Raw genomic sequence first — 13,880 nt, 5'->3', positions numbered from 1 at the left:
AGGGGGCGGCCGCTAGTTCCTCGCTGGGCGAACTGCCCGATCGGGGCTGCGAGTGGGCTGGGTCAGGCCCCTGCGGCCCCGCGCGCATTACTTGATACAGGGCAGGAAGGCCAGGGACGCTGGCGTTTCATATGTGCCACGTCAGCGAAAACAGCGGGTTCGGGCTGACCGTGGGCTAGGGCAGAAACGCTAGCTGCCTCGGCGTTTCCATGTTGACCAGAAACGCTAGCTAGTTCGGTGTTTCTATGTTGACCAGAAATGTTGCGGGCCTTGGCGTTTCTAAAAGGGTCAAATTGTGAAATACTTTCGTGTCCGGTTCAGTTTGCGACGATAAACGCTGACAAGTCAGAACAGTGATTTCGGCCCATGGATTTGTGTGCATGAATGCAACTGTACCTGCACAGCGGCCTCCTTGCTCGTGAAAAGTCGTGTGCGGGAACAAAAAAGACATGTCGCTGCTGCTGCTCGTCCACACCGCGGTCACCGGCGATTGCCCTCGAGCTCATGCGGGGTGCAGCTCATCGGGGTAGGGCAGATGCTCTTTGGGATACAAGGAGCTCGCCCGAGTGTTGTTGCTCGTCCACGCAACCAGTGGCGCGGGAGGCCTCCATGCTCAGTCACCTCGTGCTTCCCTTTGACCGCCAACTTTGTGGTTGAGGACTGGGCATCGCGGGCAGACGAGGGGAGGGAGTGTGGCCTACCAGATCTGGCGGAAGGTGGTCGGGGGTGGCCGGATGTGGTGGCGTGGAAGGTAGGGGAAGGTTGCGCAGTGGTCAACATCGGCACGGTGGGGATTGGGGGGAGAGCAGGCACACATCCTTCGAATCTGTGGGAATCTGACGATTGGGAGGCACAAGTCGTGGGAGGGTCTACTGGACCAATCAAAATGCAAACTCTTTGCGGAGTACATGTATTTCTTTTTTGCACTCGACAACCATTTTTCTCTTATTTTTTCCTTTATTTACTATTTTTGTTTTTTTGCTATTCTTTTCTATGGGGGTGGGCTGACGACCAAATTTGAATTATATCTGTTAACGTGCCTAAAATTCTTTTAATGATGGTCAAATTTGAATTACTGTGGAATCTCTAAAAAATATATTTAAGAACGGATGGGGTATCTGTTAAAGTGTCAGCGATCACAGAAATCGGTGTTGCAGGTGCTAGGAGCCTGCGGTACCTCCACGGCATGCGGTCCCGCCTAAGCTCCATCATTGGCCGCCACAGCTAGGAGCTCCTCCACACACAAGGTGTTCGACCAATTGCCCGAATGGTAAATTTTTTAGAAAAAGGGCTAGGTACGTCAAAAGTTTAGTGTCTTATTTGGAGACTGAAGGATAGGGGAAAGGCTAGAGATGCTCTTAGATGGGTATATGTACTAAGGTACTACTTCATCTCATAATATAAGACATTTTTTAAGACTACACTAGTATAAAAAAAACGTTTTACATTATAGGACGAAGGGACTAATAAACAAAGGACGCCGATAACGCCCACACGTGTGGGCGTTAAGGGATCTGGCCACACGTTTTATGTGGTGTCTAAGAGGACTAGTCCACACGCCTACGTGTGGGCAAAACAACTAGCGTCCACACGTATTTTTTTCTCACGGTCCCTCTCACACGCCTACGTGTGGAAAAAATGGATAACGGCCACACGACCTCTCTCAGCCACCTACCTCAAGGTCCCGCACGCCCCGCGTGACAGTTACCACGCGTCCCGCAGTTGTCATGGTCCGGATCCTCTTTAATGTCCGTTTAATTGCAGTTGCCATGTCGCTGAACTACAGTTGCCATGTCGGACAACTACAGTTGGCATGGTTGCTCAACTGCAGTTGTCATGTATGGTCTGGTCTACTGCAGTTGCCATGATTTCAAAACTTTAGGAGTTGCCACCTACTAACACTAGGAAGTTGCCATGTATGGTCTGGTCTACTGCAGTTGCATGATTTCAAAACTTTAGGAGTTGCCACCTACTAACACTAGGCAGATGCCATGTAGCACCAAAAAAGGCATGGCAAAAAAACATGTTCAGGTAAAAGAGAGAGTTGTCATGTGCTCACAAGCACGCTAGGGCAGTTGCCATGTAAAAAAAAAAAGAGTTGTCATCTGCTTACGTGCACGCTAGCGCAGTTGCCATGTACTATGCAATAACACATGGCAACTCGGATAAAAGAGAGTTGCCATCTGCTTACAAGCAAAGCTAGGGCAGTTGCCATATACCCTGCAGAAACACATGGCAACTGACAGCTTTGGTTGTGGGCGAGGAGATGGGCATGTGGGCGAAGTGATAAACGCCCACACACCAGCCCCTCTGTGTGCGTGAAAACTGATGTGTGGGCGAATTGCTAAACGCCCACACACCAGCCCCTCATGTGGTGAAAAAGGACGTGTGGGCGATCGGATGAATGCCCACACACCAGCCCAGTTCTACGTGGCACATAAAAACTGCTAGAACGCGCCAAGATTCGTGCAAAATTGGTTAGACGAGGATCCATGCGTACGTGTGGGCAAGTTGCCCACATGTGTGGGCGTTAGTCTTTTCGTAAACAAATCAAACCACACACATAAAAATTTATTAATGATTGATTGATTGCATGGATTGCCAGGAATGAAGCAAATATAACCAAGTTTCCGAGGGGGGATGTATTTGTCAAAAAAAGAGGAAACCTATGCCCTTATTATTAAGAAAAAGAGAGGGGGTGGCGGTATATAGAACGGGGCTTGGAAAGTATCTTTGTCTCCGACTTGCATTTTGGGAGTACCAATGTCAAAGATATACTCGACTCCCCAAGACCCCAAGATACACGGAGGTAGGAAAGGTGAATCAGTGAATGTGTGCAACAATTCTTTGCGATCCGAATTTTCATGTACAGTAAAGCTCCTTATTTGTGATACAAGCTACAACACGCCCTTATTACCGATATTCACACTGGAAAAGGGAAATTGGACGATTGGCATGGATGATGAACTAGAGTTTGTTTCACTCCCTCAAATTTTACAAGACACCCATTTCTGTTTCCTAACCACATAAATAAATAAATAAATTGAACCCATATCTACGCTATGGACAACTAAGAATTGAACGGGAGACAACACTTCTCAAGATATCGAGAAAGCAACTGAAGCAGGTCTAGCCGCTCTTCTGCAGGCGCGGGCGGTGGAGTAAGTGGGAGTTCTGAAGGCAGGTGTCGGTGAAACGAGTCTACGGCGGCTGCAACACCGTCTTCATTCCCTATTGCTATTGCCAGTTCCAATGATCGTGATTTTACCTTCAGCAAAGTAGCAGGATCAGTTAGCACAACATTGCATCTGCTCATTACCAAGGAATGTGTTTGAGCATCATAACATTAACAGCATACTTCCCTGTGTAGTGAAGATGGCAATGACCACATCATAAATGTCTAGAAACACAGATTATATAAAGAGCAAGAAAAGTAGTGATACCTCAGGATCAAGCATAAATCTGATTGCATTCGAAAGTGCCTCGGTAGTAAGCTCTGTTACACGGATAGGTGCAGGACCCACACCACGCGCATGAACTATCTCACCCCAGAAGAACTGATCGCCAAAAAAAGGCACTACAGTGGTTGGACACTGTTAACAGCACAAAGAGCAGTCAAGTACATTCACAAAAGAATGGTGATAGTAAATGATAAACAAATGTAGGTTTCTTGGTACTAACTACAAGAGGTCTCATACATCGAGGATGCCGTGCATAACAAGCATGAGATAATGAGTTCTTTTATTTTACAAACATTGCAGACAATATTGTCAGCTGAACCTTTCATATGGTTTTGCTCCAGTGGTGGCTGGTGAGTGCCATGTTTTGTGTAAAAAAGTTTGAAGGTATCATGTCCAAAAACATCTTATGTTCATTCAGTTTGAGTGAAGTGAACTAGGTCCCTGAACTATTTCAGGAGCGTCATGTAGACCCTCGAACTATGAAAATCGTCATCTAGGTTCTAGAGGTGCAATAAGTGTGCCATCCGGGTCCAAACTAGTTCAGCACTGGAATAGTCTGAGGACCTATATTTTGCCTAGCATGACACGCTTATTGCACTGAGGACTTGGATGACATGTTTTCATAGTTCGAGGACTATATGACACCCCTAAAACAGTTCAGGGACCTACACTGCACTTCATTCGTTCAGTTTCTATCAGTAGTGCAGACTAGTAGCTTACCCCAGCTATCAGGCCTGCAGCTGTGGTACCTGCTCCACCATGATGCACCTTATAAACAAGCAAACAACCTGATTAGTAACTGCATCCAGAAACGGAAACACTACATTATTACTACCGGGTGTGTTACAAGATCAGTCCGAAGCAAGATTTTAACTGAAAGTACCGGTTCAACGAATATATTGCTGCTAATTGGAGGTTTGTATTAAATAATTTTAGTGCGCTTTTTTATAGAAGTCGGTGCCATGATAGTATAGCACATAACGGGAGCAGAAAGGTAATGGTTATAGAGAAGACAACTTCTCATTTTACTTCATGCTTTCATCTATTAGACACTCCCCAGCAGCCCAAAACTATTGTAAGCAAGACAGAGCCATGAAGAAATTCATTTTTGACATGCTTAAATGAATAAGTTGCTGACATGATATTAATGACTTCTGACAGAAAATTTCTTCCACGCCTTTCTAATTTCTCTTTGACATTACAAAAATGCACAAAATTCATTATCATCATGCTGAACCACTTTATGAAAATTACTGAAGTTAACAAATAGTAGTGTTGAAATAGTAAACTCACTACTGCCGTACAGCGAGGAAACAACCAGTCATGAGGACAATCCTCCAAAATGAAGACGTCAGCTGGAACTTCTGAAACTGCAGATGCATGTTGCATATAGATAAATAACAAGGCAGAGGGGCAAACTATGTACTCCCTCCATTCCATAATTCTTGGAACAGGGGGAGTACTAATGATAAATCTTTTTCTAACTATATGTGTAAGTTTCTACAAGATGAACGAAACATCCGTCTGCGACAACAATGCTATAGAAGAGTGCCCACATGTTCGAGTACAATATAAAGATTCCTCAATACAAAGACAAGCACTGGACAAAATATTTAAGAACAACTGGGCTATCGCCCTATCTAAGAGGGTTTCCCCTACTCCGCTGGTTGGCCCCACAATTTAAAAATGATGAATAGGTAACTTACAGCTTCCAAGATCTCCCCAACCACGGCTAATGATTCCTCTCTGTCCCATTTCTCTTAGTGCATCCAAAATGATAGCAGTGACCTTTTTTTCATCATCAAGAGGCTTCAAACATAAAATACAGCACATGATAAGAATTAGATAGTTACTCTTGTATCAACAAAACAAAAGCAGGGGGAAATCGTATGCTGATATTTTAACCCATTTTAGTTTTAGGTAAGTTCTACTGCATAGTGTTGTTGCTTCTTCTTTTTATGTCTTGCAGAAACTTTTGACGAACTCATCTCATTTGTACTCCAGACATAACATTGATAACTCAGTTTTTGGTACATTCTAGTTATTGTAGCAGGTTTTCAGATGAAAACAAATTTAGATTGTAAGTAGATAAAAAAAAGGTAGCCAGATGATCCAACTCTTGAAATTTGTTTTCCAGCACTGGGGTGCTTAGACACATTTTTTTAGTTGTAACTGGTTTCAACTTCTGATACCTTTCCTCGGAATCCTGGCTCCACCACTGAAGGGGGAGATGAAGATGGAGGCATGGCTCGACCTAGTGCGCACGGTGGACTTCCTACCCAGTATGGTGCGCAAGACCCTGAGTGGGACTCTGAGTTGGCAACTTTTATGATCTATGACTTATGGTTTCCTCGTGCAATCTATCTCCCTTTATTTATCAGATAATCTTGGCTAACTTGCAAAGTAAACAGAATTCTAATGATATGGAACTAAAGGATAGAGATCAAGATGCGCATCAAGGGACGAATCAATAATTCCACTACTTCCCTATTAAATCTGAAGACATCTGATCTTACAATCTATGTAGGTTATACATTATTAAGTAGCAACAGAGACATTAACATCATAATAAGTTCATGACATGATTAGTATATCAAGTAATGACCACCGTTGGCATGATTTCCAGGTCTTACTTCCTAGATAAAAGAATCTAAGTAAAAGATTAGAAAAAAAATATTTCATAGCTAGTACATTCATCATGGGGAAAAAGAAAAAATATATATGGATTGTGATCAAGAATGGTGAAATCATGCTCATGAAAGATAATTACAGTTCAAGGAACCAAAGAAACAGAGGTGTAAGTACATGTAGCAAAAAAGAGATGCATTACAGTCAGAATTTCTTTTTTTTACCCGGTTTCTACAGTGCATTTTTATAATTTTTCTCATAAATTATATGTACAAATAAAGCAAAGAAAGGCCTTTATAATCATCATAAGACCTTTTCACATAAAGTTCATACCATGCTACCAAAACCGATGTATATCGGTTTGGAACCTTGTTGAAGCCACTGTGAGAGCTCTGGCGGCGGTTGATACTTTGTGCCAAGATTTAAGAAGCAATAACCCACGACATCCACAAGAGAACCCCAATCTGCAGACAAGAATATAGTTAGTGCGGCCAACATAAATCAAATTACTAGAGCATAAACTTTGCAACAACATGAGGTTTCTATCAGCTAAAACTTAACAAATGACTAATCTAAAAAACTTCTATTTTCATGTAAATGGAAGGGTAGGACCCTACAGAAATATATTACTAATAATGTACGACATTAGGAGCCAAGGATCCAAAGAAAAAGCTACAAACACATGGCAAGTCAATGTGGCCCAGCTAAGAAACAGGATAAACTTAGTATGAAGTTTGTTCTTAAAACACAACCAACTAATCCTCCTCTTCCTACACAAAGTGCATACAAAATAAACCTTCATTTTATGCAATTAATCTATCCAATTAGACAGAGTTCAGTCATCTGCTTGGGCATTCTAGCGTTCAGCCATTCCAGTTCAGTTCGTAATAATCTTCCAAATGATGCTTATTCAGTGAAACCTTGGATAATTAACCTTTCCTAGATCCAGCATGAAGTTTCAACTTGTGTCTCCTCAAAAAGTTCATGGGTAAGATATAGCTAACCAAAATTTATAAACCAGAAAGGAATCTATCGGAATAAAGATAGTATAGGCATGTGTTTACACTCAACATAAACCCAAGAAAAATGAGGATACATAGGAAAGAATAGATATTATGCCGTATGCATGTGGAAGCTTGTTTCATAGTGGGTACAGATATGATAAACAATTTCAAGTTTATTAACTGATAAATAATGAAGATCGCAAAGTTAACTTTAGTAATATCAGGATACCATTTGGCTTCGGCATAAGGTGAGGACTCCACATGTATCCTGTAGGTAAGTGTGATATGGATCCATGGTACGTGCTGAAGTAAGCAATAGGGGCCAGGTTTAACTTCTTTCTGAAATCATTTATGAATCCTCTTGTACCCCACCAAATTATTAAATCCACGATAAGATAGGATAGCTGAAGCCAAGGGGTAAAGCTGTCAGAATCCGAATATCCACATTTTGGAGGAAAATTGAGACAGAACAATTTTACAATATATATAGAAATGGACTAATTCACATGTTTAAAAGGCATGCGCACAATAGTAAAAAGGTTAAGGATGTACCCTGTAGGTTGCACTCTGAGGCGTTCGAGCCAATGGATGAGGGAACTCATTAGTTGGCCTGCCTACAAACATTAACAATTAGGAAACATATATAGCAACCTCACTTAAATAGTAGTACATCACAAATATTTATGAGTAAGCAGAGTGTTGTTCTATTTTTTACAGTATCATTGAGTCACTACAGTTTCCAAAGATTACATGTTTCATGACCCTGTTAGCACTGTAGCCAAAAGAGATAAGCTAGCATGCATGAGAAATGCCTAATATCCTGTACAAAGCTAAAGGTTAGCACATTTGGGACTTTTCACTACAAGTTAAGATATATTTAGATTAAAAGGTGCAAATTTAAGGTATAACAACTCATTCAGGTTCTTGACTGGCGTTATACTTTACAAACGATAGTCCTCTCCTCACTACTCACTGGACCTTCCCTGTGAGTCAACTGTGATAGCTGTTGGAAGTATTCTTAAGGAAAGGGCAAAATATTCTTGATTATGTGAGTACACAGTACAAAGAGTATAAGTTCAGTTGTTCTTTGTGCAGTATTATTATACTGAGCAGCAGTTCCAGAGGGATTATGTACAAGACATAATATTCTAATGCAATCAACAGTAACTGAGAGATGCATAAAAAAAGTGATCTGCTGTCTTTTGTCGACATATTTAAAATTGTGAAACGTTTTCAAGCTGGCAGTGAACAGTACAGACTTACGTCCATGGAAAAGTAAAGAAGATGTGCAGAGGTACCCCAAGTGCCTCGGCAATATGAAGATGTCCTGGAATAATATGATTTTTGTTAGGAGGACACAACAGTACAGCACTGCAATACTATTAAGAGTCACACTATGTAAATGTTGTATGAATGCACAGGACAACACATGGGAGAAAGGTAATTGGTTACACTATGATATTGGGTCAATGAACCATTTATATCTTCAAAGTTTGAGTTACTCTTCAAGTTAGTAGAGCTTTGAAGCTAAAATTAGTTCAGTCTTCAGTGAAATGGAAAAGATAAAGTAGAGATTAAGATCCGATATGAGGCTCAGGCCACATATATAAAGGTAAATCTGAGAATGGTTTTTCTTTAACCGGGTGTTTTGGGTCAGTTTCCCCTGTTGTGCTTGTATAGTTTGGTTATTAACGGGTTGAGTCTGACTACAGGTTGGTTTAGTTCGGTTTCGTGTAGAAAGTACTTGGGTGTGGTTAGGTATGGGTTTTAACTGTTCCAGTTCCAAACAGGTTAGACCCATAGGTCACACCCGGTGGGTGAGATTGGTTGACTGCTGGCCTCTTCTTCCCGCTCAGCTGCGGCTGCTTACGGCTCGCTGATCCCGCCTCCGTGACAGCGCCGATAGCAGCAAGCTGAGGCTCCACGGTTACCCGTCGCAGTCATCTGCCATCATGGCTGGCACACTCTGGCGATCTGGTCTGGCTTGCCACCAGGAGATCGGCGACAGAGGCGGCGGCGGTCAGTGCTCGCACGGCCATGAAGATGTAGTAGAGCAGCAACAACTTTGAGATAGCATGTATCTAATCCTACACGCAAGATAATATTGTGCTTAGCAAGTACCTAATCCTACACGCATGCCGGCAGTGCACTAGCTTAGCTGTAGCTTCTACTCAATATATTTAACCAGCTTCTTGCTCTGTGAACTTCTGTGTCTTTGCTCTGTTCGACACCCGTGAGAGCTAGCGCAGCTGACAGAGCGCAGCCCAGCAATGTATAGGCTTCAACCCATTTGAGCGAACGGTTCTTAACCAATGTCAGCAAACGGTTTCAATCCAGATTGGCCCTCGGTTCAGTTCAATTTGGGTGGAAATATCGAATTGGTTTGGTTTTGGTTGGACTGACGGAATTGTCAAATGGGTTTAGTTGAGGTTGGGTTCCCAAGTTTATTCGTGCGGGTATGGTTGAGGTATGGTGCAGTTTTCAAACCATTCTCAGGTTAAAGGTATTTACTGTGGCAACTAGCCACGCAATTACAGAGGATATACATGTAGTTTGGTACAAGAAGTCAGGAACATGTTAATTAAATCAACAAAGGTTGCAAAAAAATTATAACATGAGGCTAAGGAGAAGTATAGTGATTGATAGACAAACCTAAAGCAGGAGGATTTGCTATTATTGCCTGAGCTCTGAAAGGTATTCCAGTATCCAAATCAGGTTCTGTGCATGCAGGTAGAAGAGAGAAAATGATTTCCTTCACCTGCTTTCTTTGAACAGAAATCTCTGTGGGCGCGGCCATTAAAAACCCTTTGTTTTTTGTCATGTCTGCAGTTGAAAGTGCATACCTTACTAATCGAGTGTGACTATGTGCACATTTACACATTTAATTTGCTTAAGAATTATTCCCTCCGTCCCTACATGTAAGACGTCTAAATCTAGACCAAAAAACGTCTTGCATTCTGGGATGGAGGGAGTAGATGTCATCTGTTTCTTAGAGAACAATAAAAAAGTTGTGATGTCTTATCATTATAATAATAATAAAAGTTGACTATCACATGCAAAACATTCTCAAAAGTAGAACAATCTAGTCAAGAAAAGATAGCCAAATGCATATATAAGGGCAATAGACGCAAAACATACACTGGGCCATAATTCGTGGATCACCACCCAATGGGTAGAAATCAATACCAGCTGACTTCACAAAAGTACGGAAGTTGACATGAGATGCCAATCTAACATGGTGTCCAAATTCCTGCAGAAAATACCATTATTTCTGTTAAGAGGAAGAGCATATACTGCCATATGTACATATAAGGTAGGCTAAAATCAGTATGCTAGTTTTTGACAGTTACACGTGAAATTGGAACAACATTGTAAGATATATTTCTTCGTCTTTGCAAAGACCGAAGATGCTGTAGGACATCATGATTATTGTTATACTTGAAAACTTAAACAGCAATGCAGATGTCTTTCTTTTCTGTGAACAGCTCGAGGGGGTTCAAGCACCTCCAAGGTAGACACCTGCTGAGTTTTTCTTCCTTTAATTAATGGTCAATGATGAAGCCACCTTATGCATGTAAAACTAGTGCTACACAAATGTTGGATATCCCAAATTTTGGGTAGTGCTGCAGATAAGTAAACAATCAACATAGTTGTGATTTCAAAGAATAGCGAAAGAGGCATCAGCTCGCTGATAACGTCAACCGTGGGACAGGCAGTAACAATCCCATCATCTAGACATTCCAGAGAAATTATGTGAAGTTAACTCCTATTTATTTGAGTGCATACCGATAAAGTACAGAAATATCATATATATTTTCAAGAATGCCCATTTGTTATTTGGGATATCTAATAGGCACTTGCAGGTTCACTTGCCTGAAGTCTTTTAGCTAATGCTATAAACGGCTGAACATCCCCTCGTGTTCCAACGACAAGTATAGCAATCTTCAACTTCGGGACAGACTTGCTAAATCCAGATTTAACTTCTTCAACATCACGTGGCACAGAACCAAAAGCATCAATCTCTGAGAGTTCTGATGCAACAAGGGCACTACGGGTCACATCTACCTCCAGTGTACCATCTTTCTGGATCTTTACCAATTTCTCAATTATCTTCATCTGAAATACCAAACAACAAAGAACAGTTATAACAAATAGTGTGACGAAACTGGATGTTCACAAATTCTTCTCAACTAAAACCAAGCTCTAGTCCGCCAAGATTGTGGTAAACAGCAGACCAAACATCAATCTATTTTCAGGACCAGCATAACCAAGCAGACAGAGTCATAACTGCGGCTATATATCGGTCCACTGGAGGAGACTAGTATGCACTAGCGCCAACTCTTAATATTAGAAGGTCAACAAAACTACTACATCACTGGTAAAAGTACAGGCTGACTAACAAATTTCACAGTGTGTTAACAGTTTTTGAGGAAAAATGACACATGGTATACTAAATGTGCAAAGGTATCAATCAAGAAGTGCTAGCAGGCTTACCTTCTCATTTTCTGATAGCATATCCAACGTGAGGTCACATTTAAGCAACCTATCGGAGTATGATCTTACAAAAGCGTGATCTTGCCCTCTAAAACGACTAGAAGTTGCAGTTGTGGATTTACTATGCCCGAATCCTGTAGAAAACCAGAACAGCGCTGTGAACAATGATGTTTCAGAGCAAAAAATACACATGTACAGAATAAGCCAATTCCATTGTGCACGTTGACATTTGTGTTGTTCTATTAGTCGATTTTCCAGATATTCATTAACAAGAGAAAATGACTTAATTCTGAATAGAGTGCAAAGTGGCGTCATCAGTCGACCCACCTGATACAACTGGGAACTAAATTTTGCAACACTAATATTGAGAGTTTGAGACAGATGATTTCTACATGGTGTTCTGTACAGTTCCAATGAAAACATCATTGTTCCTTAAGGGGAACTGAAAGTACTCCCTCCGTCCGGAATTACTTGTTATCGAAATGGATGAAAATGAATGTATCTAAAACTAAAATGCATCTAGATAGTAGATACATTCATATCTATGACAAGTATTTCCGGACGGAGGGAGTACAACAGATTGATGCACATATACTAATTATAAATGGAGAACATAACTAGTAAACCACAGAAATCAAAATAAAAACAAAATGATAACCAGTCCACTGGTTCTCTACAGCAGGAGCGAAATTGGAAAACCGAAAGCAGCAACCTGCTACACTGAACACTACAATTTACACCTTGGCTCGAACTGCCCTTCAAAATTTGGAGGTTACCTTGACTAAAGCATAAAGGCAGCCCCCTTTTTTTCATAAAGCAAACCACCCAATCCGCCAGACATTTACATTGTCAGTGATACTTAACTTGGCGACCACAAGGCAAGGTTTGACTTTCCGACTGTAAACCCCTGATGTCTCAAATTCATCAACATACCGACGTATGCTGACTCCTAACAAAACACACGCCCACTGGGCATAGAACAGAAAAAACAAAATCTCGAAGCGGACCTTCTCGACGCGAGGAGGGGAACCCATCGGCGTCGACCGATCCGGAGAACCGCTCGTCCATGGAGCTCAGCACGAACTCCCTCGTCCCCTCGGCGAAGGAGGAGGAGGACGAGGCGCCCGCCCCGTCCCGGCCCCCTCTCCTCCTCCGAAGGTCGCCGCTCCCGCTCCCCTCTCCGGCCACCGCCTCGCTGTTGCACCCCATACCCCCTCGTGGGAGGATGGGGTTGACCAGGCCGGGAGAGATGCTATGCTACAAGCGCCCGCAGCACCGCGTTCGCATTGGCTGCGCCGCGTGGAGGCGGGAGCTTCGAGGCCCTCGGGGACGGGAGTGAGCGCGGCGCGAGGTGGGGTTGCAGAGAGGGACGTGCAGCTACGAGGCTGCCGACTCGCTGCCGAGAAGGGTGAGGTGGAGGTGGACTCGCTGGCGTTTGGTGCGGGAGCGACGACGGGCGGGTGGAGCCCGTCCAGATGCCGTTTCCGCTGGCGTGGGGGAGTCAATGGACTCCTGGCCGACTGGAAAGCTGGCAACGTGCTCGCGGGACCAAGCAGACCGTATACGGGAGAAACAGAGCAACTTGGTTCACCTAAAAAACAGAGCAACTTGGGTCGGACATAAGGCCAACTCCACCGCACGACCCTAAATCTTACCCCATTTTGTCCGGATTTTGTCCGTATGAGGTAAAAATATGGAGAAGAAACGTCGGACAGAGGCCGGACAAACTCGCTGCACCCACCGCTGCTACCCCATATTTTGTCCGGATTTGTCCATGGTGGGTGCACGTGATGGGCCAGGTACAGAAAAGGAGAGAGTGACAGGTGGGGCAAGGGCGGACACAGGCGGACGACGAGGACGCGAAGACGTCCGCTCTCTGTCCGCTTTGGCCCCAAACCGAGAGCAACTTTGGTCTGGAAATGGGGCAAAAGCGGACACAAACCGGACAAAACGTTCGTATGCTCTCATGCGTTGGGTCGTTCGGTTTGTCCGTTTTATCCCAAACGAACACAAACGGACGATTTGGGGTAAATTTGGGTCACGCGGTGGAGTTGGCCTAAATATCCAACTTGGGCTGAAATCTTCGCCTGGTTAGCGGTACAGTACCGATCTGGACTTCTGACCGCCGTGCTCGCCATGGATTGCAAGATCAACCTTCTTCATGTTACCTTTGCCTACAAGAGGAAGGTGGATCACCTCAAAAAAAAAAGAGGAAGGTGGAACACATCCTCATCCAATGTGTATTCCCGAGAGAGGTCTGGTACCGCTGTTGTTCGTCATTGAACATTCACAT

At 43.1% G+C, this 13,880-nt stretch overlaps 1 protein-coding gene across 1 annotated transcript; it reads right to left on the bottom strand.

Moving 5' to 3' along the window:
• Positions 1–2,819: 2,819 nt before the first annotated feature.
• Positions 2,820–13,052, bottom strand: LOC119277728 (sterol 3-beta-glucosyltransferase UGT80B1-like). Its single transcript, XM_037559042.1, has 14 exons — positions 12,595–13,052; positions 11,588–11,721; positions 10,967–11,209; positions 10,232–10,343; positions 9,746–9,916; positions 8,357–8,420; positions 7,646–7,703; positions 7,323–7,497; positions 6,423–6,553; positions 5,168–5,270; positions 4,755–4,831; positions 4,182–4,229; positions 3,444–3,593; positions 2,820–3,268 (listed from the first exon to the last, which is right to left on the bottom strand). The coding sequence occupies exons 1-14, from the start codon at positions 12,794–12,796 to the stop codon at positions 3,071–3,073; spliced, it is 1,866 nt and encodes a 621-aa protein (XP_037414939.1). The 5' UTR covers positions 12,797–13,052; the 3' UTR covers positions 2,820–3,070.
• Between the last annotated feature and the right edge of the window lie 828 nt (positions 13,053–13,880).

This window comes from Triticum dicoccoides, chromosome 3B (genome assembly GCF_002162155.2).
Source record: "Triticum dicoccoides isolate Atlit2015 ecotype Zavitan chromosome 3B, WEW_v2.0, whole genome shotgun sequence".
Classification (NCBI taxonomy): Eukaryota; Viridiplantae; Streptophyta; class Magnoliopsida; order Poales; family Poaceae; genus Triticum; species Triticum dicoccoides.
This window is presented reverse-complemented; position numbering and strand designations above follow the sequence as displayed.